Source organism: Talaromyces rugulosus, chromosome III (assembly GCF_013368755.1).
Source record: "Talaromyces rugulosus chromosome III, complete sequence".
Lineage (NCBI taxonomy): Eukaryota > Fungi > Ascomycota > Eurotiomycetes > Eurotiales > Trichocomaceae > Talaromyces > Talaromyces rugulosus.
This window is the reverse complement of record NC_049563.1, coordinates 825,721-852,098: the sequence shown is the minus strand read 5'-3', so window position 1 is coordinate 852,098 and position 26,378 is coordinate 825,721. Positions and strand designations below refer to the sequence as shown.

At 48.4% G+C, this 26,378-nt stretch overlaps 6 protein-coding genes across 6 annotated transcripts; 1 reads left to right on the top strand and 5 right to left on the bottom strand.

The window, feature by feature from the left end:
- Positions 1-266: 266 nt before the first annotated feature.
- TRUGW13939_05149 (uncharacterized protein) lies at positions 267-3,047 on the bottom strand (the record flags this gene model as incomplete). Its single annotated transcript, XM_035488314.1, has 3 exons — positions 267-410; positions 479-2,691; positions 2,756-3,047. The coding sequence occupies 3 exons, from the start codon at positions 3,045-3,047 to the stop codon at positions 267-269; spliced, it is 2,649 nt and encodes an 882-aa protein (XP_035344207.1).
- A 2,058-nt stretch (positions 3,048-5,105) lies between these two features.
- On the top strand, positions 5,106-7,514 carry TRUGW13939_05148 (uncharacterized protein; the record flags this gene model as incomplete). The annotated part of the gene is made up of 2 exons (XM_035488313.1): positions 5,106-7,457; positions 7,512-7,514. 2 exons carry the CDS (start codon positions 5,106-5,108, stop codon positions 7,512-7,514), a joined length of 2,355 nt encoding a protein of 784 aa, XP_035344206.1.
- A 609-nt stretch (positions 7,515-8,123) lies between these two features.
- Positions 8,124-12,327, bottom strand: TRUGW13939_05147 (uncharacterized protein; the record flags this gene model as incomplete). Its single annotated transcript, XM_035488312.1, has 2 exons — positions 8,124-11,414; positions 11,479-12,327. The coding sequence occupies 2 exons, from the start codon at positions 12,325-12,327 to the stop codon at positions 8,124-8,126; spliced, it is 4,140 nt and encodes a 1,379-aa protein (XP_035344205.1).
- Positions 12,328-12,905: 578 nt separating this feature from the next.
- On the bottom strand, positions 12,906-15,195 carry TRUGW13939_05146 (uncharacterized protein; the record flags this gene model as incomplete). The annotated part of the gene is made up of 6 exons (XM_035488311.1): positions 12,906-13,282; positions 13,360-13,602; positions 13,674-13,886; positions 14,194-14,311; positions 14,381-14,649; positions 14,718-15,195. The coding sequence occupies 6 exons, from the start codon at positions 15,193-15,195 to the stop codon at positions 12,906-12,908; spliced, it is 1,698 nt and encodes a 565-aa protein (XP_035344204.1).
- A 398-nt stretch (positions 15,196-15,593) lies between these two features.
- TRUGW13939_05145 (uncharacterized protein) lies at positions 15,594-22,947 on the bottom strand (the record flags this gene model as incomplete). Its single annotated transcript, XM_035488310.1, has 6 exons — positions 15,594-15,676; positions 15,728-18,752; positions 18,810-21,171; positions 21,228-22,275; positions 22,341-22,554; positions 22,636-22,947. The coding sequence occupies 6 exons, from the start codon at positions 22,945-22,947 to the stop codon at positions 15,594-15,596; spliced, it is 7,044 nt and encodes a 2,347-aa protein (XP_035344203.1).
- Positions 22,948-23,504: 557 nt separating this feature from the next.
- TRUGW13939_05144 (uncharacterized protein) lies at positions 23,505-25,936 on the bottom strand (the record flags this gene model as incomplete). The annotated part of the gene is made up of 2 exons (XM_035488309.1): positions 23,505-25,277; positions 25,334-25,936. 2 exons carry the CDS (start codon positions 25,934-25,936, stop codon positions 23,505-23,507), a joined length of 2,376 nt encoding a protein of 791 aa, XP_035344202.1.
- Between the last annotated feature and the right edge of the window lie 442 nt (positions 25,937-26,378).

Sequence of the window (26,378 nt, the reverse complement as noted above, 5' to 3'; positions counted from 1 at the left end):
AATCAGTTTTCACGTATGTTCAAAAATATACATGTATACATACAGACAGGGTATTCGAAAATCATCAACAGTTAAAACAATCCCCTATCATTTTTTTCTCTTTGCTGTCGAAACTCCACTGATAACCAACCAACCAACAAAACATTTGAAAAGAAAATATATGTCCATTCATCCCGAGACAGCCCTGCTATCATCGATCCGTTATAAAAAAAAAACTCGTGCACAATATTTACGCTCTCGCTCAGCTTCAGCTTCCCACCCACGTATCATAGTGCTAGACCGCTGCCATCGCCAGTCCAGCGATACAGTGCGAGAACCTCTCGCCGTCGTTGCTGCTGCTCGCCAAAATCCACGGGGACTCGGCCGCGGACTTGAGCAAGCGCCGAGCGCATTACTTTGCGGAAAGTTCGCTGCGCATGTTAGCCTACTATCGAACGCAAGATAAAGAGGAGAGAGGGAGAGAGAGAGAGAGACAAACCTGGTATTCTGTATTCAAGGTCACGACGCACGCTTCATGCGCGCGGACAATGGTTTCACACGCCCTGACAACATTGGGATTGGCATCCCCCTGGAGCTTATCTGCGGTGAGTAGCAGCAGGAAACTGCCTTGCAGCAGATATATGCCAAAGAAGAAAGGCATAAAGCTGAGATCTGGATCATATTCCAAAATATCCCCCGCCGCCTCTGCTGCACTGACAGCGTGGCCCATGGCGGTCACGAAGCCTTCCGAGGAAATCCACAGGTCGTTATCGTCGAGTAATGAAATCGGGTCCCATTTCCCGGCGAGCAGGATATGCAGGACATGCATGATATGCGTGCCATATGCGACTACCATTCGCGTCTGCATGAGTGACTCGCCCGCGGTGCTTGTTGAGCGTGCTGATGGGCTGACATGGTCTATCCCTGGTGCATTGAAATTGGGGTCATTGTTGCTTTCGTTGTTAGCAAGACCGAGGGACGCAGCGTGACGAGTCTCGAATTCCTGCAAGCTCTGTCCGTAAACGCCTAGTTGGCGAACAATCTCTGCGACTTGGTTGTTGCGCTCACTGCTGTTCTGGAAATGAATACCAAAGTGCGGATGGTTTCGAGCGTGATACAAATCAACGATCTCGCCAAGAATAGTCATCAAAGGCAAAAAGTATCCAAACATGCTGTGCCCCGTGCACTCGAAACTCGGTCCGGCTCGTCGATAACCGGCGTTTGCGAAATCGCCCGAATGCCAAATATCGTCATTCATTGGTTGCAGAAGACTCTCACAATCCCTATCCAACAGAGTCAAAGGCCGATTGTAGCACAGCGCTAGATGGCGGTCCATCACATAGAGGAGCCACCAAATGCGTCTGCGCTCTTCGCGTTCATCTTCAGTGACGTGACCACCAGAGCTGGGCGCACCATTTGCCATCGAGTGCTTAAACTCCATGTCCGCATTGCCTTCACGATCATCGCCACGGGGCTGAGATGGCGTGGGAGGAAGCTCACGCCCGAGTTTCAGCTCGCGCGCCAACGACCAGGCTGCTGCCCACCAGCGGATACTGGCAGCTTTGTACTCGCTAGCAGATACTACAGTAGCTAGGTGAATGTAGGTGGCGACATCGTCAATTGCACCGGTAGCACTGCTTTCAGCCCCTAGTTGGTCCATGGATACTCCGAAGCCGCCCAGCGCAACGCCATTGATCACCATGTTGGCAGCATAGTTCGGAGAGGTCTCGCCAGGAGCTGGACCATGGATGAGGGGCCGTAGTAAGCCAACAGTGAGCTCCAGCAGCTTCTGGCAGACTCTCCCCCGCGAAGATGGGGGAGCAGTCAGAAACGCAGCGTCACTAGTTTGTGCCGCAATCCATAGAATGCTGGCCAACAAGGCAGGGGTACACGCACGAGGTCGAGTGGGGTGTAATATAGCCGTTTTGCGAAGAACATAGCCAACAACGTACGGCGATTGAGGGAAAAAATGGGACGTAGACGAACTCGCGAAGTAGAGCTCGAGGAGGTCGCAGGCTAATGACTGAGGGATAATGGAAGCAATATGCGGCATAAGTGGCTGTAAGACAGGGTATCTCAAAGTGCTGGTAGTTGGCATATTTAGGGGCGGAAAGTTCGCAGAGGGTGATGGCAAAGAAAGCCACCCGGGGGACTGCGCAGGAGGCGAAATTCCAATAAAGTTGTTAGCGGATGTATCCTCTCCAGAGTTTGCAAACCGATAGCCATTGAGACTGGTCCCATTCGACGGCTCCGGGTTCATTAGGTTGTACGCGTCGTGAAAGCCATTAAACCCAGCGGGGATCAAAGTGGCTGGAGAGCGAGGCGGCAAGGCTCGCAAGTCCGGCATTTGAACGACGGATCGATCAACGTCCTGAACATGTCCGTAGTTATTGATAGTCAAATTCTCAATGCTGGATGGCACATGCTGGCCATGGTGTGTTCGTGAAGACGCTGGTTCCGGCAGTTGTGGAGGCCGCGCATTCGAGTATCGGCGAGCCGAGTCGTAAGAGGGGGGTTCGTAGGCAGTCTCTGAGAAGGAAGGCCTTTCTAGCTGTTGGGAATTGTTCGTCGCGGGGGAGTCAAGAATAGAGTCCGATACACTGGGCCTGTTTGTTATAGTAGCAGCTTTCGCCGCAGCCTCGGCGAGATCCTTTTTCGATGCTTTCCCACGTTTCTTTCGCTCGCGGGCGTATTCGCAGGACAGGCCAAACTCTGTATAGATCCAGTTAGCCGGGCGACACGTTTTTATAGTGTTGCAAAACAAGCAGTAGCTGACCGGTACAGTGAGCGCACGGCGTCTGGCCGTCGCATTTGGTCCGCAGCTGATTGCACTGGTCGCAGGCGCGACTGATCCGGCGACGAACTGAAGCCGAAGTCGAGTTCTTACGGATATTCGTTCTGGCATCTGAGATGGAATCGCGACGACCGGGCAGTTTGAATGCAGCCAAGTCGGAACTGGCACTTTTGCTGTACGGCAGCTCGGTCTGACGTGCCAATTGCAGTTTTTCAAGGGCGTATTGCGAGCCCTCAGCGAGGGTATCCAACCCGGGGGGCTGCGACTGAGTCATGGGAAAGCGAAGACGAGCGATTCGGAATGGGCGAAAAGGGGATTCTGTACAGCGTTTTTTTCCGCCCGCGGTAAGGGTGTCTAACCCGGGGGATTTCGACTCGTCATCGAAGTCCAAGGCGAAGGATTGATTCAGAAAGGGGAAAGACGAGTGTGGAAAGCGCAACAACGTTGCAGATGAGGCCAGACGAGGATGTGGAGAAAACCGCGGGGAAAGAGCTAACCGTTTAGCCCTTAGTGTAGGATTTTGAACTGGTAACTATACTCATTGAATAAATCACAAATTACTTGCAAAAGAATTGTTACATCCAGTGCTTCCACGTTGACTAAATTTTCTATACAAGTTACCAGCTACCTCCAAATGTTGGCGATGAACCTGATCTCAAATGAACAATATCAGCATGCATATGTTAAGAAAGAGACATCAATTGATCTCTATAGTATGGCTTGGAGAAAGCCGCCGCGGGCGCTAAGTTAGCTATGTGGTTATGCTCACCACCAGTGCTGCTCCGACAAACAAAATATACGACTGTTACAAGCATCCCCACTAGGGGCCTCTTTTTGGAAACATGGAGAGCAAGTAGCCATGCTCTCTGCGTCTAAGGGTTGTAAGCCTTGTACACCTGCAAGGCACCTTCTATACTCTGCACGAGACCGAAAAACACAGTCAACGAGATAGCAACCCAGAGTGTATACCATTGAACCCCGTCGCGTCTATCATTCCACCACTGAGACATTGTTGATGGCCGGGCCTCATCAAAAGCTTCTTTCAAAATGACAAGCCGGTTGTGCCAGCGTTTGTACTCATCAATACGCCTGTGAGCCGAGCCGCATCTCAAGACAGCGCAATCTTGCTCGTCACTTTGATCTTGTCTTTTGTACCACTTCTCGGTGTTGTAATCCCCTTGCGGGAAAAGGAGAGCAAGTGTTTTCAGGGTCTCCTCCACGAGGCCATTTGGAAACAAGGGGTTTCTTTGGTGTTTAAAGCCTCGTTAGTATGCGTGTACTCCATACCAAAGCACCCCAAAGACCTTAACAACGGAAATTGTTTACATACTTTCGCTGGCCCATCAAGAATGAGGCGTGATGAAAGATTGCAATCGTTTTATCTGCATCCCTTAGGAGAAGATGGTCGGACAGGTTGGTTGTCAGTTCGACTTTGAACCCGGCAATCCGGACAATATTGCATACATTGAAAACAGATCCCAGTTTTATTCTGTCGTTCGCAAGCTTTGTTTCTTCGGAAAAGATATCTTCAATAAAAGCCTTTAACGGCCCTTTTCTCCAAAGCAGTTTTCTACGGCCAGAATATGCATTTCGGAATTCACCGACATCTAGCATGTAGATAAGACGGACGGTGAGATCTATGCTGGCATTTAACGTGTCGTCAGAATTTGTTTCATGTGACTGAGTACGCCGTGCAGCAAGTCTCGTTTTGACTGCGTGATGAGGGAGGCCATCCAGGATATCTACGGCGATGTCAATGAGGTCTTGATGTGTTTTAACAGGTAAGTCGTCGCCGTACGACTGAATTGCAAGTCGGCATTGATCAGTATAATACTGAAAGTAAGGCTGTAGCTGGAAGTTGCTATTTCCCAAGAGGCAACGAGCAATGTTTTCCTGGGTGCTTTGAGGGATGGGATATCCAGGGAAATATCCGTCCAGAGACATAATGTATGAAAGACAAGATAATTTCTTCTTCCTGACAGGTTATTCAACATTGGAATGCAAACAAGATAGATCCTGATGGGGTTTAATCTTTCACCTTAAAATAACCAGTTACTATGCTACCTCTGTTACATGTATCTTGCTGTTATCATTGGCGGCATTGGAGCTGCACAGCCACCACCATATGCAGAGTCGGCTGCCTAAGATGCCCAAGGCATATTTACATACTGTACATGTAGTGCTGCTCCCCCCCTCCTCCCCTCCCCCCAAAATTTTTGCTCCATTTACCTTTTTTTCCGACATGTACAGGAAGCTTCAACGCGTCAACTATACAATCAGTCTCACATAACTGCCTTAGACCCTCAACTTTATACCCACGACCCCATTCGCCATGGCTTCTTCACGAGTTAAAAGTACTCTTTCTTTATTTCAGAAGGAAAAAAAATACCAATGGCCTAACCCGGAATCTTCCATTGGAAAGTTCTGTGGGACAAAGAAAGGCAAATACACATATAAACGTTGTTGGAAAGCTGTCGGTCCAGCCCAGGAAGCCTTGAGCCAGGTCGCAACCGAAATTGATGAGCTTCTTGCTGAAAAATGCGGCCCGGTACCGAGTTCTTGTTTGGTTCAATTCGATATCTTCATGATTGGGGCAAAACCTGCCACTGCAGTTCCTTACATCATGTTCTCATGCACGAGATATGGGCCACGGAAAGAAGCTCTTACTGTTGTTCAAAAATCAGAAATTTTGAATCGCTGCCCGCGAGGAATCGAGCTGGGCCAGTGGGACAAACCTCCTACTATCCAGAATTTACAACCCCTGGGATCTTCTACGGAATCCGTAGGAACCGGCGAAATCACAGGAATGTCTCGTGTCCATCTGTCTCCCGTTTTCGATAATAAACCGCCGTGGAAATTTTCGGCAATGCAATTAAAACTGTATTCTTCCCATCATAACTCCGAATATTTATCCAGGGGAACGGTCGGAAGTATCCTCGAGATTGCTGACAAGCGCTTCTACGTGGCGCCTGCACACATCTTCTCGGAACGCAATTATTCACCGCATATGATGTCAGATGATGATATCCAAGAGGGTGACAGTGATTGTGAATTCTGTGGTTTTGATGATGAGGATGAAAGAATTGCCGAAGAAGATGAAGTTGAGTTCTTGAGCCAATACAGTGTCACACCCGACTCTAGTGATATCGAAACTGAGTCGAATCCCGACGACGAATATTATTCTTCTGATTCAGAATATGAAGATTCTCCATCTGTTCAGTACCAAGAAGAAGAGCCAGTTCTCAACACTGGTTCTAGTCTCATAGCAGATTTATCGCCCTTAAAAACAGACGATACTGCCGACCTGCTTCATAGAGTCAGCCTCGACATTATGATGCCATGCATCACATCAATAGAGCTCGATTTCTCACTGATTGAGGTCAACAAGAACGACCATATCACAGAAATGCTTCCTACCTTTTCACGCTACAATGTGTGTAAGGTTGGTCCTGGAGATGTTGATGTTACGGCAATGACAGGTTCAGGCGAACTCTTGACTGGAATTTTATCTGGCAGGCCAGTATACACCCGCCTTCCCAACACTAGAAAATTCCAGGAAACTTTCGAAGTCGAGATTTCAGGACGTCTTCAGCCCGGCGACTGTGGCTCCATCGTGCGAAATGCCAGGACGGGTGATATCTACGGGCACATATTTGCAGGCTGCGTTGAGTCCAAAATCGCATATATCATTCCTGCAGTGAACGTCCTGGAAGAGATAGAGCGGATTTTTAATGTGTTTCCCGGGTCCAACCAGGCTATGGAAATAATACCACAATGCTCACTTCCAGACGCAGATTCGGATACCAAGGGAGAACATGCCGCAAGTGAAGACCTATTTGAGCTAACTGACAAAGACGCGTGTGACTCTATTCCTCGCATGCTAGTAGCCAGCAAAAGGGTTCTTACTTACGAAGACTACACCATTTGGATCAGCTCTTTATATTCAGAGGATATAGAGGTTGACGCTGCACGGTCCATGCTCGATGAAGTGCACGATGCCCTTCCTCAGCTTCCCGGAGAACCCCATTCATACACGCTGGGAAGTATAGGCGACCACAATGTCGTAATCGCGTGCACATCTGGTGATTCGGCGGCGACTTCCCAGATGCTCTCAACATTCCCCAACATTCGTTTCTGTTTCTTGGTGGGTACTGATAGCAGTCTACCTACCACCCGTCCTAGTGATATTCGACTTGGGGACGTTGTGGTCAGCATGCGATGCAATTGTCACGGTGGGGGAATAAAATATAATTTTGGAAAGACATATAGCATCGGTCGTGCTCAGAAAAAGGGCTTGTTAGATGCACCACCAGAAACTCTTCTGGCAGCAGTCTCTCGCTTACAGGAGGCGTACAAGACGGGGGATGCCCAAGTTTCACCCTCTCTCTCCAGACTTACTTCAAGACCCACAGCGGAGGAGGTGCAATTCAAAGATCCAAGTGAAGGAACCGGGCAATGGCTCGAAGCAGATCAAAAACACAAGCATTCAGAAGAACAACTTGAAGAGTGCGAGCATTGCCATAACGATATACGGACCATACAATGTTGTCACCGATGCAATGGTAAACCAATGATCCATTATGGCCTTATTACGTCGGGAAATCAAGTGACGAAAGACTCAGACATCCATAACCTCTTCGAAGAAATCGAGAAAAGGACGAAGTCTTATGCTTCGAGATGGAAGGTTTGTACCAGAAGTCCTTGAAATGCCCCTAGCTAGGGAGGTGATCAATAGCAGTAAGTAACTCGCCCCTCCTTTTTCCTTTCAAACCGAAGAACAAGTTTGAAGTGCTGAATGCTCTTGAAAATAGGAGAGCAACACTGTGTATAACCACATGCAATACGCCAACGACCGAAAATTTTATAGGTCGCTACCAAAATTTAGAAAGATAGTGGGTTGGTTGATTTATTTTGATACAAATGTTTCTTTTGTCCTTATTTCATAAGTATTTATAGATTTTAACTTATATCTTCTCTGTTCAAAGTGTAAAAATATATTGATTCACAGAAATTTCAGAGATATTAATATCAATTGATTAATATGATTTGATATTCGTCGATATTTAGATGTACATGTAACTAATCAACACACTCTAGATAGACACATTGGTTTTTCTGTATACATAGCAATCGCCCTCCGAAACACATTGTAATAATAACACAAAAACATTGAAACTCCCATAAATGCGTTTATTTTAAAACACCAAATTCAAGATCCTTTTAGAACAATGGCCGAGCCAAATAATTAAAAAATAAAGAAGACCGGGAGGGGTAGAAATATACTGTACAATGAAAAGAAATCAAAAGGTTTTCGACAGCCCCCCATATTTTGCTCAGCAGAATATCGATACTAACTGAAGAAATATTTGCTTTCTCTGAGCCGGTTGACGTCGAATTCTCCCTTCTCAGGGACGTCACGAAAGGTGAGTGGGAGCCAGGCCCAAGTAAATGTATTAGGTGGGTTACGTTTTGGCGCAACATTTTCCTCTGCGGCCTTTGGCTCCGACTCATCATCTGTTTTTGTGATCTCAAACTCGAGGAATTGCGGGTCGAGATCTGTGAATAGACTGGCAATGGCTGGGTCTTTCTCATCCACAGCCGAGTAGACTCTGCCCGATTCTTTTCGTTCCTCGTTAATGGCGCCCGTCGCTGTCTCGCCGAGAGTCGATGGGATGGCAATGTCATCATTGGAGCCGTTCATCTCTTCAAAGATACTCGCACCCGTCGTCATGGCCCGGCCCTGGGCTTGCATTTCTGGGTCGTCGGAACGAAGCAGCGTCTGGCGCTGGTATTCCAGCACCACCTCAGACAACATTGTCGACCTGTTCTTCCTCCGATTCTGTACGATTTTCACGGCAATGGGGCTCTTTGACGGGAATTTCGCCAAGAACAGATACCCATCATAGCGAACATTAAACTCGGCTGCCAGTCGCTTCGTGATGTTGTCGCTATGCATGCGAATAAAGGCCTCACGTAGAGCAGAGTTCATCGTATCAACGTCGCCCGCATGAGTCCAAAATGAATCGTGGACGGCAGCAAACGTGAGTCCTCGGCGATCACACTCGATTGCAGACAGCATCATGTGCGTAGCATCCAGGCAGTGAATGAAATTAGGCGGAAAAGCTTGAAGTTGCTTGCGTTTGCTCACAACACCTCCTGCACCGCCATCATCTTGTTGAAGATTCAGCGACTGAAGAGAGGTGTAAACGCGGCGAGTCTTGACGGTGCGATAGGGTTGAACGACAGGAAGCCCAAGAGGTGACGTCCAAATGACAGGAGCTCGAAACATCTTGACCGGATTCATTTCAAATTCCTCCTCCTCCTCTTCCATCTCATCCTCATCGTGCTCTTCCTCGCCCCGAACATTTTGTTCCTTTGCCTCGCTCAGAGTCCTCTTTGCGAGCTCATCGAGCTGAAAGGGAGAAATCGATTGACAAATTCGCGAGGCGCAATCGCCCAGCCAATACTGGATCGAGTGCGCACCGCCAAACAATGAGCCAAGGGCATTAAAAATTGCACGAGTGATATAGATCGAGGCCGCTGACAATTCCTCAAGGTCAGGATAGTGAGCAACCAGTTGTCGTCTAACCTGTCGGATTGCCCCAATAAAAGTAACGCCATACACATTTGTCATGACGGTCTGTTTAACGATCTTTCGCTTCATCTTACCCTGAAGAGACTGTGCGAGTTCATTCCCCTTGGCTGCATCTTCGGCCAACTGTGCGATAACAAGATCACAAACACCAGTATAAATATCCTTTGGTCGTTCACCCGGCTCGAGATTGACATGCTGGGCACCTTGCAAGTCTCCTCCTAAAGCCGCATAATGTTGGAGGCCGTTGCATGAACCATCCTGGTGAATGGGTAGTTGTGACATGTATTGAGTCGGATCCTCCAGCCGAAGCGCGTTACGCAGTTCTAAGCAAGCAGCAAGACATTGCCACGGATCTTCGGCTTGGAAGAACCATCTTCTACCGTGTAGGCCATTATTGGCCGAGTCAAGCACATCGTCCAGATGTTTCTCGGTAAACTCTTCTCTCTCCTGGAAAGAAGCCTTGTCGAAACCAAATACATTGGCAGTGTGGACTTTGAGCCAACTTAAGCCAGACTTGCCCAATGGCCTCGCCTTCTTAAAAAGCAACAAACCACGGGCATTATCTGCCCCCATTTGATTGAGGTAAGCCGGAATAGGATAAGCCCGGCCCCGGAAGTCCATATTGTGAGGCAGGAAGAAGGTCTCGTTTAAATAGGCCTGCGCAATTTCCATTTGAAAGTTCATGAAGCACCTTTGTGAATGGAGAGCAGACACAGTGTTTTCAAGATCTCGAAGTTGTTTGTTGTAATATGCCTGCTCCGCCGGAGAATCATCTTTAGCCGGCCTAGGCTTGGGCAGATTGGGGTCTAGGGGAGGAATGTTCGGAAATTCCTCCCCAGTATTCCAGGCTTCTTTCATGACGGCAAACACGGCACCGTTGATTGTCCACGCTGTCTTTCCCAAGATGTCTAAACTGGCACGGATCTCAGGAAGGCCGTTATCCTCCAAGGCCTTTTTGATGTAGGCTTTTTGAAGCCCATCGGTCGGGGCACAGCGCATTATCTGACTAGGATGACCCAGGAACCCACCGTCTTGATACCCGGTCCAGGCCTTGGGCTCTGACAGCATAGGCATATGACGAACTTGCAGAACCGATGGTCTATCACGTACAAGTTTTCGAGATACCTCCGGGTGGGTGTGCAGCACACCGAATTTCCTGCCTCGATCTATTTCGTATGAGTGCTGGAAAGCTGCTTCCATGAACATGAACTGTTCCTTTGTTTTCGGGTCCACTTGTGGGACTGCAACCTTTGCGACATCGAAGAATAACCTCATTAAGACGCTACCAACCTTGGCAGAAACGTTCACGGGCCAAAAGGTATCCGCGTCCATCAGCGTCTCATTCTCCTTCATCAATTTCTTAAACCGCATGCTTCCATTTCTTCCGTGACGATTTTCGAATATCTTCTTGATCGCATCGCGACGCTTGTGGTCTTCTGGATTTTGGGCGAGCACCTTTTGAGCAATGAGTTCATGCTGGATTTCTTTTCCAATGCCAGTCACCATGATAGGCACTTTGACACCTTTCTGGATACCAGATCGAGTAAATATTTGAATAACATGCATGACTGTGATCGCCGCCAACGTTTCCGGTTGCATGCAACGTAAAAACACGCCGTAATCTCGTCGCTCCTTGCTGAATTTATCACTGGCTCTGGATTTGTTCCTCTTCATTTCCTGGTCAACAAGAACAAGCTCTTGTTTGATGCTATCAACGAGATCTCTGTGCCATTTTTCCATTATGAGGCTGATAGTCTTGTTGTTACTGGCATCGCCAACTCCTTTAGCCTTTAGCGAATCCATTTCCTTGTACCAACGCTGCTGGGCTGTCTCAATGGCTCTTTTCTCTAGCAAAACCTGGCGTTCAAGGCGACGTTGCTTGGCTGCATCCGAGTCTATGCTTTCTGCGTCGTTAGATATTCCCGCAAGGGTCCTTTGTAGCGAAGACAGTCCCAATCCTTTTTGGTCCGTTTGGCGTAAATCGTCGGCAGAACCAGACTTGGAATCAGATTGGACAAAGTCGTTTGGTATTTGATTAGGGCATAGCTAAAGTAAGAAAGCAAAGTTAGAATATGCGGTAGTGACGAAACCGAGGCGCAAAACAACTTACCTGTGAGATCTCGCCCCAGTCCCGGTCGTTCAAAAGGTCTGACATCGCCATAACCTCGGTTTCAAACTCTTTCTCGACGACCATATTCCAATATCTCCTCACTGTACGGTCGCGCCTGGAACCATGAAGCATTCGAAGAGCCATACGCAACATGATAGCCATTGTTCTAGCATCGGGCTGTAGAGTTCTTCCTCGTGGTAACTTGACTTCAAACCATGTTTGCATGGCCAGAGCTTTACTCAAAGCCTCGTCACTCCGTCTGGTGTTAATCATTTGATCGACGACGGACTCCAGGTAGTTATTATGCAAGTCCAGAAAAAAATCCGGGTCGATGTTCGGAAACTTGGACATGCGATCGAGGGATAAAGCGGCCATATCCAAGTCCCCGCAGCTTATAGAGGCACTGAACCTTGCAGTTAAATCCTCGACTGTGCCACCAACGCCCTTGAGTCTCCTGAACATGGGCGATGTGATCATTTGGCCCTCTTGTATCATGATAGCGGGCTCATCATATAAAGACTGCGCAAATTCGGGAGACTCCGTTCTCTCAAAACTAGGGGCCTGCGCCGCGGTACCATATGTGAAGTTTTCAAATGGAACATAACCACCGGTCTGAGAAAGGGGTGGGGCATCGGCAGCCGTTGCCAGATGTCGCGCCGGCTGAAAGACAGATGACCGACGACGATGTTCTGAATGCGCAGCGGCAGATGTATTCGAAATGGTCTCGGGGCGATTTAATTGCGCATGGTAGCGAAGCGTGGCCGGACAGAGCCATGGAAGAGCCAGCTGCTCCGTGGACTGGCGAAGTTGATGGAAAACATTTCGGCGACGAGCTGCGCGCGGCAACATGGTGGACCGGTTGGCAAAGAATAATGATTATTGAAAGGCTGAAATCGAGTATTAAATCGCTAGCATTGGCGCGAGGTGATATAGGATTAATAAAAATATAGGCGCTGAGATGAAGTAAAACCGAGAGGCTGATGGAACAAGGAGTAAAGAACGACAGTCGATTTTTTCTATTGCGCGATTGTTTGCCAACAAGCAAGATAAAAAGAAGGAGGAAAAAAAACACAGGTCTCAGAAGCCTGGTCCCTGTGTGATAAAAGTCGACAGCGAAGAATTGACGGCGGAGAAGGGAAAGGGAAACCCTGGCGATGGAGAAATTGAGAAAGAAAGAAAAAACCGAGAAGAATCGATAAGCAATCTCGAGAGGCAAGAAAAAAGGGAGGACGCGGACCGGCCCATCTTCGCTCCTTCCCTGATTGGGCCAGGATCACGTGATGACCCGTTGCGCCAAGGAACCGAGGGTCGCGTGTATTTCTCTCGTTCTCTTTCTCTCTCTACGATTGAATTCTTGGTGATATAGTAACAACTGGAACCCGGGCTTCTTCACGGATTGTCTCGGTGATTTATATCATCTGCTGGTACTACTCTAAGGCAAGCCGGGTCTTGATCACCTTGACAATCTCCTGCCACGCGATCATCGCGCCAACACCGGTATCGCCACACGCCAAAGTCTTTTCTTGCGGCCTCAGCACTTCGTACCAGCCAGAACCGTCTGACTGGACACCCCATTCTTCCTCTAGGACTCGGATTTGCTGTGCCGTGAGCGGATGCGTCCACATAGCGGTGTTCATGGCTGGCGCAACAATGATCCTCTTTTTCCGTCCGTGTACCAGCCCGTCCAGAGCGCCGTCAGTATCCCATGCGCGTATGGTACTTGTGAGAAGGTCGTCGCACAGGCCGTGGGTTATCCTGGCCAGCAGGTTCGCCGACATGGGGCAAATCACAAGTAGGTGACTCCCTAGAAGACCGTATTAGCTTTCCCTCTCCCTGTCTCCTCTCGGCGCGAAAAGGTTTATGTAGGTGTTTGTGTCATACATCGTCGTAATTCAATATGTAGAATGGGTGCACCCCTTGTCCACGGCTCCGAGTACTCGTCCTGGTCTACGTAGACGCCATCGACGTTGGGCAGTTGAGCGACGGCGGCGATGGTGGGTTGCTCAGCGGATTGACCGGCGAGAAAGTGGGTTGCGCTGTTGGTAAAAATGACTCGAATAGAGAGGTTGGAATACTCGGCGAACGAGGATATGATAAGTGGTAATTTGATCGTTGCGACGGAGCCTGCAGTAATGATGTCTGTCTTAGTACTTCGATAGTCGATATCCTTTAGTAGGGTTAGAGGCGCTGCTTACCGCTGGCGGCCAGGAGCAGATGCACTTTTCCGTCCTGGAGCGAGGCGGCCACCAATGCGGCCGGGGACTGTGTTGTCGCCATGCTTGTGAGCGTGTTACATGGTGTTTGTTCTGCTGGCGAGCGCAAGTGGGGTGAGAAGTTGGACATGCAAGTGGGAAGCTTATCGGTAACGTGTGGAGTAGCTTGATTTGTAAGATATACAATGCGATCAGCTTCAAATGGCAATATTAAAACAGTTGTATCTGAGGAATGTTCATTTTTTTTTTTGAGATATACTCCTAGTTATTTCCATAATAAAAACTGTTACAATTCCGCTCCATAAAATTCTATGCATGTTGGATCGAAAAAAAAAAAAGCTCAAAAGCTGGACAAATCATGATTCTAGAAAGGATGAATAGCAAGACGTAAGATGCAAGATGTAAACTGACTGGCGCATAGTCAATCATCGACTCTCTCTGTGCTTCTTCCGATTTTGCTTCATCGCCCATCCAGTCATCTCCGGATGAGCAGGGTCGATACGGGGTGCGCTCATCGCGTCGAGGTAGCTCTCCTCGTCAATAGCAGCTTCCAACCCGGGAAGCTCTTCAGGATTGTTGTGGATCATGTATGTTTCGTATGTAGCCCACGAGTCTTCTGTCTGTAGATGGCTGTTAGATAACCTCGAAAGACAAGGGGTTGGACAAAAAGAGAAGACAAAAAAACTCACCTCGGCATCTACCCATTCATAGTTTTCCCATCGTTCGTCCTGTATCTCCCTCAACAGTTTGACGTTCAGTGGCACAGAGCCCTCGCCAGCCTCAGATGACTTGATTTTGACATCAACAGGCCGGGCCTCTGCCTCTCGGGCACCATCGTCGTCACCGTCCTTTTTCCCGCGTAGTACTCGACTTTTCGAGGTTTCATCAAAGGCGTCAATGTGGTGTAGCTGAGGGCGTAATTGGACTACTGCGGAGACTGGTGAAATGAATAGGTTCTCTGTTCGTGTTAGTCATTGGCTGTCACTTCAAAAAAGACAGAAAAGGACAGGGAATTTCTGCACATACTCCCTCGGAAAGCCCCCAGCATATACATGGGATCACCCTCATGAGCATCCTTTATCCTCCCCGCAAGCGTCTGCGTGCGTAATATAGTCTGCACTTTCGAACTCTTGGTATCTTCCGTCTTTTCCACACTGCCACCTTCCATCTTGACTCTGCTAGGCGCATTCGGATTGAAGCCGCCAGCGAGACCGAACGCGCCGCCGCCTTTCAAGACTCGACTCTCCTTCAGCGCTTCCCCGTATTTAATACCTTTGGCCGTGTCATAGTGGCCCGGCGACGTATTGATTGGCACGTCGATTTCGACGAGCCCCGTCTTGGGCTTCATCCGGAGAACTGCAGGCTTCTGTCCGGCGCTCTCATTGTACGGTCCGCCAATCTCGGGGTCGCGGTCGCGGTCGGGGAATTGGAAGACATATCGTGCGATCTGGGAGTCGGTGAGAAAGACGTCGTAAGACGCAACGATGGGGTCGTTCGCGTCCATTCTGTGCAAAGTAAAATCAATGAACAAGCGTGTGAATGGCGACGGTCTTTGTTGAACTGTTGAGGTCTGCGGGGGAAAGTCTCGATTTTTCTGCCTTATCGATAAGAGCTACAGGATCCACTCTCGAGTGGACGGCCAATAGCGGCTGGGGAAAACATCTAGAAACATACATATATCTTCATGATGAATGAATATATTTCATATTTTATTCAATTAGTAATACCGATTTATACGGCTATATAAATTTTGGAACCAAAGTTGCTGAAGCTTTTATCAAACCGACTTTGACCTATGTTGGTCCATGAGTCCTGTTTTCTGCTGCGTTTTGTTGATGTATGATAATATCTAGAACAAGGGCAGCTTGAGATTTCTCTACCTTCTGCTTCAAGAGTAGAAACTTAAGCTTTCTTTCCACGCTCCAGAAACATGGTAACAAGTTCTTCACGGTAAGATTTGCGCGCAGCAGCAATTACCTCCTCTGCTACTGGCATATTTTTGTCATGGTCAAGCAAGCGCTCTATTACATACCTACCACTCCTGCGATTGTCGTTATAGGTCGCCACTGCCGATAGAAGGTCTTCCGTGGTAATCTGAAGTGAATCGCCATACTTTAGTAGTATTTCGATGCCATATAAGTCCTCCGGACAGCCTCTCTTGAAGGAGAGAAAAGCCGTCAACGGACTTTCTTGTGTGCCCCCACCACGTGCGTTTATATCAGCCCCATGCTCTAAAAGCGTCTTCATCAGCCATCTGTCCCGGCCCCGACAGGCATAATAAAGCGCAGTTCCCGACGTTGGTGAGACAATATTGACGTCGATACCTTGTGCAATCAGAAATTTAATGACTTGCTCATGGTTGCCAAGAATGGCTGCCAGCAACGCTGATCCAAAGGGCCCCTCCGTCGTATTTATATCCAGGCCCTTTTGCAAAAAAAGCTGTACTAGTGATAAGCTTCCAATCCTTGCAGCAAGATGCAAGAGCGGCCCAAGAGCTCCTGGTCCCAGGTTGGCGACAGCTCCAGATCTTAACAAAAGGCCCACTGTTTCCTCGCAAGAGACAACATTATAACTCTCGGTATCAACCTCCTGAGATGCGATCTTTCGAAGGCGGTTGCGCGGACCACGCCGAGAAGGAGTAGGCTGGCGTGAGATAATCCCATCGAACCTTTGATCCTTTAAAGCTAAAAATCCGTTCAATGCCGCAGACACTGCTCCTCCAAATCCAGAACTCACGTGGCAAACATCGGCACCTTTCTGAATGAGAAAAGGAATAAGTGCTGATCTTTGGTAGTGTGCTGCAATATGTAGCGCACGTCCCCCATTGTCAAAGTCACTATTGACATCGACTCCAGACGCCAGGATCGCCTCTACTGCATCCTTGGAGCCCAACATGCATGCCTCATAGAGCGTGAAAACGGTTTTTGGAAGGTTGGCCAAGAGCAACATGAAAGACTCTTCATCATGGTTCTGCCGGGCTGCTGATAACGCTTCCTCAAACGCAGCAGTCAGTGCTGAAGAGCCCAGTAGCTTCGCAAGTAAGAGCTCGATTGTTTGTTTGGGCCTTTGGCCGTGGCATGCTTCGACTAGGATATGACGTGTGCGGGGAGGGTTGTGCACCGCCGCGCCTTTCCATAGAGACTGCTCTATAGCTCTCACATGATCGGTGCGGGTGAGGGGAGTATCGAAGTTTTCGCCTTTGTTCTCCCTCGGCATTTGTAGGAACTTTTTCAGCCAGAACTTAGGCCGCGCTTCGTCGCTGGAAGGTTGGCTCATGGCTCGGCTTATATTGATATCCGCGCCACTCTCCAGGAGCAGTTCCACCATCTGAACATCACCATGGCCGCAAGCTGTTATTAAAACAGGGTCGTGGCCGGAGACGCAACTGTTCACTTCAGCCCCAGCATGTATGAGGAGTCTCAACATGCTGAGACCTCTAGCTTTTGCTGCAATGTGCAGCACTGGCGACCCAGGATCTATTCGTGCTCCGGCATTGATCAACAGTTCTGCGATCTCCACGCTTTCGGATTCTACAGCTAGCTCTATGGCAGAGGTTATCGCGATCTTCTCCTCATATCCGCACTGCGATGGCACCAGACTGAGGCGTCGGTTAGGATCGGCGCCACTATTGATTAGGATTCGGACGACTTCGAGGTGTGCACCTTTGACAGCAGCTTGAAGAGGCGTCCCGTGGGATCCTCTGAGCATGTTTATATCGGCACCAGCTTCAAGGAGCAACTGGACACAGTCAACGTGCCCAAACCTGGAAGCTGCTTGAAGCGCGTTCCCAAAGTAGTGTCCAGATAGGTTAACGTCGATATTTCTGTCGATCAAGAGCTGAATGAATTCTCCATCCCCTGCAGCGGCAGCCATTTGCAGAACATGGCCGATGCGTTCATCCTGCGCTTGCAGCTCGGGCTTATACTGAAACAGGAGCTTTATCACACCTCCCGGCCCACTTGACAATACTTCCTGCAGTGACTCGGATTCGCTGAAACGGCCATCATTAAGTTTATTAGAGAAAATTTCTTGTTCATCTGAAGAATCCAAACCGAAGAAGGACAGTGCTGCTCTCAATACCGGGCTTGATGATCCCTCGGGGTTACCATCCATAGGAATCTCTGCTCCGGCTTCAAGAAGCAGGCGAACTATCGGCAGCGACCCAGCTTCTCTCCCCGCAGCCCATTGAAGCGGTGTACCGTCCTTGGAAGCCCAGGCATGGATATTCGCACCATGGTCTAACATCAATCGGACTGTCCCTTCTGTGCATTTCAACGCAGCGCTATGCAATGCTGTTGCTTGATAGCCGGCAGTTAGGTTGACATTGGCATTGTTTTCCAAGAGAATCTTGATTATTTCTTCCTGTCCCGTAACTTCATCTTTCGTCCTAGGCTGGGATTTGTGTAGACATAGCTGTAGAGGTGTTTTCCACAGACCGATCTGAAGCTCGTATTTGGGAAGTGTTGAATAGTAAGTACCGTCGTCCATACTTGTATTTAAATTTGCACCACCGAGTATGAAAAGCTCGGCTATTTCGCTGTAGCCAGCCGCACATGCGTGCTCGAAAGCCTGGCGCAGAACCATGCTGTAGGATATGGAACCATCTACCATCAACAGACTCAAACGTTCAATGTACTTTGATTGCCTGACATTCTCAGAACTCAAAAACAAAGTTGCTCGGTCGACCATATATCGTACGACCTCGGCGTGGCCATGTGTCACTGCTGACGTGAAAGCGCTACGATAATGCTCAATACGTAGGTATTCTTCCTGATCTTTCTCGACAAGGCATGCCAGGGCGGACGTGGCGCCATTTTCAGCAGCTGCTTGAAATGCTAGAGGAAGATCAACGGGGTCAAAAGTCAGCTGAATAGAAGATATATATCCGATAACGTTTGTGGCGTTTGACATGGCTGCTGCCCGCAGCACGATACCCTGCAACTTCTGTCTATCATTATCATCTGCCAGCTGTAAACCTTTCGCGACACTGGCCGGCTGATTTCCACCGCATCCAAAAATAATGATATGAAGGGCATGTGGATTAGAAAAGGAACCGGGAGTCTAAATTTCGTCAGCAAGAACACCTTCCACGAAAAGCAAACAATTGCAGGAGCTCACATAAAAAGTCCTAAAAAGCTGATGAAAGCCAATGGTGTTGTGGGATCGTTTCTCGGTCCAGTACGACTCGAAGAAAGAACTGCCAACTGGGTCCCATGTTTCTTCGCATTTGAGTATGGTTTCAAGAATGGTGATATGCCCATTCCACGCTGCGTGCTCTAAGCTGCCTGGGATGTATGATAACATGTCTACACCAGATGACATGATGAGTTTGACAACTGTTGTGTGGCCGTTTTTAGATGCGACCCAAAGAGCTCGACCAACTTCATCAATATTAACATTTAAACATCTCTTACTTTCGAGGATCTTGCGGACAATTCTTTCTTCGCCTCTTGCCGCTACGAGCTCTAACGCAGAAGCTTCTGATTCTTCAGAATCGAGCCACGGATAATCTTTCTGAAGATTACACGGAGGTGAATGGTGGGTCTCTGAGACGATTACTCCTCGTGCGCCCTTGAGGATATCCTGAAAATCAGATAAAGGAAAATCCTGTGATAACCTGGAATCAGTACTGGAGCTCACTTTCCGAGTTCCACGGGAAACAGATTGGTCTCCCAAGGCTTCGAGTAACAGATTTTTGTACGATTTTATTGGGTAGCCCTCCGTAGCTACCCAAGCATTTTGTTCAAAACGGTACCCCATCTCAAGGAAAATATCGATGATGGCCTCCTGGCCTGCCTTAGCAGCTGCATGAAAAGCCCGTCTATCCCAAGAGCCAGCCTCAATCAATGTCTTGGTTACAGCACAGTGACCACAATATGCGGCGGCTTGGAGAGCGGTACCATAGTAACCACCTGTGCTATTGACGTCTGTATTATGTTGTATCAGGAGAACGGTTATGGACAAATGCCCCTTCATTGCAGCAGCCTGAAGTGCATCACCAAACTTCCCAGACGCATTGACATTTGCTCCTTGCTCAAGCAGTATTCGACTCATTAATTGGTGACCCATTAGACATGCTGTTCGAAGAGGAGAGCCGAATGGACCCTCTTCCTCGATGTCAAACCCCTCCTGCAAGAAGAACAAAGCAATATCTGTCTGACCAAAAAGTGCGGCAGTTGCTACAGCATGATCTACTAACAGCCCTTTCTTGATGTGTGTCTTAAGAAAAGATAGTTGACCCTTCCTAATTGAGACATTTATGGCCTTGGAAGAGGGCAATTTATCCTTGCCAAAAGAAGGAAAAGTTTTTGTCAGGTGTTGCAAGAGACTATAAAAGCCAGCTTGAGAAGCAGCCTCGTGGAATTTGTCATAGTCTTCTTGACAAGAAATCCTTATGCCGTTCTGGAACAACATCATAGCAATATCTTCACGTTCTGCCAGAAATGACAAATTGAGTGCCGGCTCAATGATACTCGGTGATTGTGTGCCAACCCCATGATGCAGTAAAACCTGGACAACCGTGGTATGACCATTAAACGCAGCTGCATTAAGCGCGTTTCCATGCATTCCAAGCTGGGACTTTACATCCGCGCCCGACTTAAGAAGACCATCGACAATTTTCGGTCGTCCAAACGCTGCGGCAAGATACAGTCCAGTATAACCAATGGAGTTCTTCACATCTACTACAAAGTCCAGCTTATTCACGGCGACCTTGAGCAAACTGATGAGACCGTATACACAAGCAGTGAAAAGTGGTGTCATTGTTGGGCTCAAAACGGCATTTAGTTGCTTTTTCAACACATGGTCATTAGCCATCAGGTTAGACGCTCTCTGTGCAGTGTTTAGCCAGGCAATAAACGGCAAGCTCGTCTCGCCTTCGCTGAAAACGAACTCATTCAATTTCATTGATAAATGGCTGCCTTGATCTTCATCCACTGCGGCTTCACTGCAATGAGTGGGCCAGTACAATGTGGCATAGAGCTTGAATTCTTTATCCGGGCGAAGTTCATTCTCGAGATCAGTTGTTATCTCCTGAATACAACTATCTAGACAGCTCACCGCAGCCACACTGTGAGCACGGGCCATGTCAAATTCTGGTCTGGCTTCTAGGAACTCCTTGAAGGATGAGTGCCTAAAGCGGATAGTATCTACCTTGGAATCCAAGGTAATTAGGTTCGAACACATGGATAAAAGCTCCTGTAGCGTCAAGTCCAGTCGATCTTCCAGTGCAGATGTGGACACAGCAGCCAAAAATGCTGTGGAAGACAATGGTTCATGCATACACATTATCCAGGAGAATGCTCTCATGGAAACATCATACGCAAACGAGTCGGTTCCAGATCTCCGGTCAATCAACTCGCAGTAAAGATGATCCAAAGTTACATCTGTAACTCTTGAACGTTCTTGCATTGCTTCCAAGACGCTGCTCCTCGACTTGAGTTTGCATAATATTTCCAGCTGTAGAACAACCCAGAGGAACCTAGTAGCGTCAGCAAAACTCTCGGATTTCAAGTGTAAAACAAATTCTTTTCTTACATTTCACCAGCTCGATCCAACAAGAATCGCACCAATTCATCCTGGAGACTTTGGGGTACATTTCCACTGAGAAGATGTCGGTTTTCAATTGCGGTAGACACGCGATGTCGCACGAACAGTTCCATATCATGCTGCGTGTCGATGTCTTGAACACGAAGCGATATTGCGTCTGGCAAATGTGCAAAGATATTGCTGTCGGTCCGGCTCGAGATGAAGATTTTGATGACACTTGAAGACTCATCTCTGACACGAATCAAAGACTTAAGCAGCGAATGCCGTTCCTGCTGATCTACTTCGTCCACTCCATCTACCACGATAGTCGCCGGGTTGGAATCAAGGGCATTGAGGACCAATCCAACACATTCAAGACTCCGCAGGCGCGGCACTTTTTCAAACCCATCTAGCTTAGCTTCTGCCTCTCTCCGCTCGTATTCGAGTGATATCTGCTCGTGGATTTCATGCTTCGTTTTGTCGATGACGGCCAACTGTCGAGTTAGACTACGCATCACTTCGTCTGGATCCGCCCGACCTCGCCCAACTTTGCTATCTCCGCAGTAAAAGTACGCAATAGGTGCAGCAAGAGGGTTCTTATCCTTTTCTTCGAGGAATGCATCGACCACTGCCGAGGCTAGACTCGTCTTCCCGCTCCCAGGAACTCCGTGTAAGAGCAGCAACGAGGACGAGCTGGAGCATTTCCAAGATACATACTGAGGGTGGTTAAACAGCCACTTGGCAGAGTCTGGAAGCCGTTCACTCGAATGCCTGGCATGATGTAGAGTAAACGGAGCAGGCGACAGCCATTTGAGAAAGTCATGAAATTGTTGCTCTTGCAACGTCTTGGCATATATCGCCGATTCATCTACCAGGCGATTCACTGGACGCTGCAGGGTATCCAAGATCTGTCGAGTTTCTTCAACTCCGGTATGAATCTCGTGTTGTACCCGAGCTTCATACATGCGAGCCAACTCCCCAACTTCTCCACCAAGCTCGGCGATCTGCCCTAATTCATCGCTCTGTTTGGACTGAAACACACCCTTAGACATACGCGCTAGAATTGTTAGCAGGAACCCTGCTGTTTCAAAAAAAAAAAAACGCCCCTTGGTTCGGACTCACCTGCCGCGGATTGATTGAAATATTTGACTCCATTTGCCAGGAAGACGAGAATCTTAGTATATAGGTCGGTCAACTTGCTCTGCAGCGTATCGTTGATGAGCGATGCTTTCCGCATGTGGAGAGCCTCAAAAGCAGCATAGTGAGAGATAATCAGAGATACCAATTCTAGTCCATGAATTGTGGACTCAAAGTAGTGCTGCTCAGCCACGGCAAACTATGGAAAGTTAGTCAGCAACTATATTCGTCAAATTCCCACCAGTGGCACACTGGATTTTTTATTTTTTATATTTTTTACCTGCAACAAGAAACGCACTCCTGCCCAGGGCAGCGATGCTGCGGTGGAGTTTAACTGCACTGCGATATCATCAATAGACTTGACCTCATTCACCCAAGCAATTATTTTGTCAAAAACATCCCTGAGAATAATCGTCTGCCCGTGGAGGCGTATTTTCAAGCGTTTTTGGAGGCAAAGCTTTTTCTTTTCTTCGGCTTCGTTGAGAACTGCGGTTAATACGTAGAGTCTTTCAACCAAGTTCACAGCGATGTCGAGGCTTGCTTTCAGGTCTGGGGTTAATCTATTGAATGCGATTTGCCATGAATCGTTCATGTTTGGACTACCGACAGTCATAAAAATTGAGATGCCAATTTGAATATTGTCCGTGCCAAAGGAGAATTAGTACATAGTGGGAAATGAGTGAAGCTCCGACAGGAGGACAGGGCTGTATATATTGATGTACGGGCGGGGCTGATCTACATCAATTGACGATGTTGCTGTACATGTACACAGCCTTCCAATGTTATCGCTACACGTGTACTAGTTAATGAGTACCCATGATATTTTATGCATGCGTATCCCAGCCTATAAGAATAAATCCCGGCCGTTGGAAACTGCATGTGCATGGGCCCGGCATTAAGTGGTCTTGGCAAGTCGACATGATTAGACGCTCTGCAAGGGACTTTTAGATTGAAAAAGATCATAACGTTCATGTATCATTGCAGGTCTATTTACAGTACAATCTTCTACGGGAGCACCAGACCCCCCTGTGTGCTAATGGATGTGTATTTTGCAAAAATGATAATAACCGCCCCAAGCGTTTTGTTGCCAACCCAGCAATAGATTTAATAAGACAAAGATTTAATAAAACACAGAATTCCGTATAGAAATCACCTCCGGTGAATCCCAAGGCGATTCCAATGTCGACTCCTACCACTGTGCCGACGCGCCTCCAATGCGTTTCTCCACAACTTCTCCACAGCGTTCGTTTGAGCGATTGTGGATAACTCTGCTTCGTTTATTTCTGCGTTATTCTCCAGAAGCAGTTCCACAACTTCTCTGTAGCCCAGTGCCACGGCTTGTTGCAGCGGCGATACTCCATATATATCAGGTAGGTTGATATCCGCCCCAGCGTCAACCAAAGCTCTAAACTTGCCTTTACACGAGGCCGTCGCTGGTACCCACTGCTTGATGAGAGTCATAAGGGGGGTTTCCCTGGTAAGTCCTTCCATCGGGATATCAACATGTTGAAGCTTTTGAATCAGCAATCTCATAAGCCCCACGCTGGCGTCAGGCCTGGTCGCGTAATGAAGACACATCATCCCTTCCTCGGAGTAAGCCCTACAATCTGCCCCTTGCCCCAGAAGGAGCCCAACGATGTCCTTGCGGCCGAGACGTACGGCCAGCATCAGAGGCGTTTCACCCGTGGGGCACCTTTCATCGATCTGGGTGTCCTCGTCCATTAGCAGACTAGTGACGTCTTTCACACTTCCCTGCCCTACGGCATCATACAAAGGGATGTTAGATCCTCTGTTAGAGCTTCTAGTCTCCGCATTGGGACTTGAAAGCCTCCTGATAATATCATCGTCGGTGTTTCCTCTTGTGTGAGGTAAGACTCCAATCGGAGCAGTATGATCTACACTGACCCTGGACGACCAATCAGACCCGGATAGCCCGGGGGATTGCATCGAGTTACTGGAACTCGTAATTGAGCCCCTCGGTAGGTTCGGCGTTGGAGATGCAAAAGAAAAGGTGTGTAAGATCGATCTGAGCTCCTCTAGGCGTTGTATGACTTCACTCGCCTGCAGTCGATGATTCCTGTCAATGCACAACATACGCAAAAGCAAGTCCTTGCAATTTTCGAGAAACGTGCCACTGTAGTCTGTATTGCGGTCTGGTAATCTCTTGATCCACTTTTCAACATGCGAGTTCAATCTTGACGACCCGGAGCCCCCTTTGCAGAAGTAGTCATCTGCACAATCCGTAACCTCATCATCCTCCTTCCTTCTGAGTTCATCCAATCTTCGAAGCCCCTGGACCCCGTCCAGTTTGAAGGCAAAAACTCGGACCAAGATACAGCCGAATGACCAGATATCGCTTGTTCGACTAATCATATGACCGTGGAGAACCTCTGGTGCCTGATAAACGCCTCGCATGTCCCGCAACTCAGCTATAGTGTCGGAGACAGACGCCTCATTGGGAAGATAGCATGCGCTGTCTCGATGTCCAGCGCTTGTGCGATAAATCACAGAGTGTCCGAAGTCGGTTATTGCCCATTTCCCAACCCCAGGCCGTCCATTTGAGTCAAGGTCGTCATATACCAGGATATTGGCGGTCTTTAAGTCTGCATGGCACGTGCGAATATTCTGGCCGAGTCCCTCATGCAGGTAGGCCAGTGCGCCGCCCAAACCTATCAGTTCCTCGAGCAGTTTGTCCATGTGGCAGTCGTTTGGTGACAGCAGTTCTCCGGTCAGAAACCTGTCGAGATCCATTTTGGCCGGGGGTAATAACATGTTATACTGGCCCTCAATGACAACCGTTGCCAGAGGGAGGATGATGCGCACATTCTGATTATCGCATTTACTGATCATTGTGAGATTGAAATCCTCCTTATCGTAGGCGTCTTTGGATTTGAATAGTTTGCGAGCCACATGTTTCTCGGTCTAATAAAGCCATTTGGTTAGTTAGATAGATGTCTTCATGTATTTAGATCTCATACCAGGTGAGTTCCAGCTTCAGAGCGGTAGTGCTCGACAGCGATAACCTCTTTTGTGACTATTCCAGATCCTCCAATTCCGCAGTGGCTGGATTTGCCCGCCAGAAACGGTAACTTCCAACCCACCCCAAATTTCAAGTGGCTGCCTTCCTCAATATCAATGGGGCAGAAAAAATATCGATTATCGAAGAACTTGGATCCGAAACTCGGCCCCAAGAAATCGTCCTTTTTCAGGGTCTGTACGTCGTATTCCGGGATGCGACGATCGGTTCGACACAGCTGCTCATCAGCGTCCCGATGCGAGAAGAAGATCTCGTAGAAGCGCGACCAGTCATCCCAACCCACATAGATGAGGATTGAGATTGTCTGCAAGAAGTGCGCGTGGATTTCTTCCACGAATGCCAATAAGGAACCATCCCACCACCCTCCCAGAACCAATACCCCGAGTATTTCCGGGGTCCAAATCCTCTTCAGGTCGTTCCGGGGAGCGAACCGACCTGTCCCCGCCTCGATAGCGTGGGATAACCTCTCTGAAATATCTTTCTTCAGTCTAACAATATAATCTTGTGAATCCCTAGAATGGAAACGTCGGATAACGGAGGCCATCTTCCCCACGGGGTTGAGGAGTCACTAGAGGAGTGGGTGGATGCGCTTCGGCTGGTCACCGTCAGCACCAGCGGATCTGCCAGAACAGCAGCAGTCGCATATATGCAGGATCCCAGCTGGTTCTGTAGTTCCTTGGGAGGTTCATGAGGGGAGGATACGCTCCAACTGGAGATGTTTCGACGAGGATGATGCCTGAAAGGGAACAAGGATGGATGCCAAAGGGTAGCCAGAAACTCGAGACGAGTAGTTTGCGTAGGTAGATTCCCAGCCTGTGGCTTCGCCCGCCAGGTTAATATTTACCCTGGGACGCTTTTCCCCATGGGGGCGGCCAACAGAACTAGCAGGCATGACCACGTCATTGATGGACTTGTCTCCTATTAGGTTTAATTCATTTGCTTACAGTTCCTATTCAGGCAACTTATACTCCCTAAGAGCCACTAAT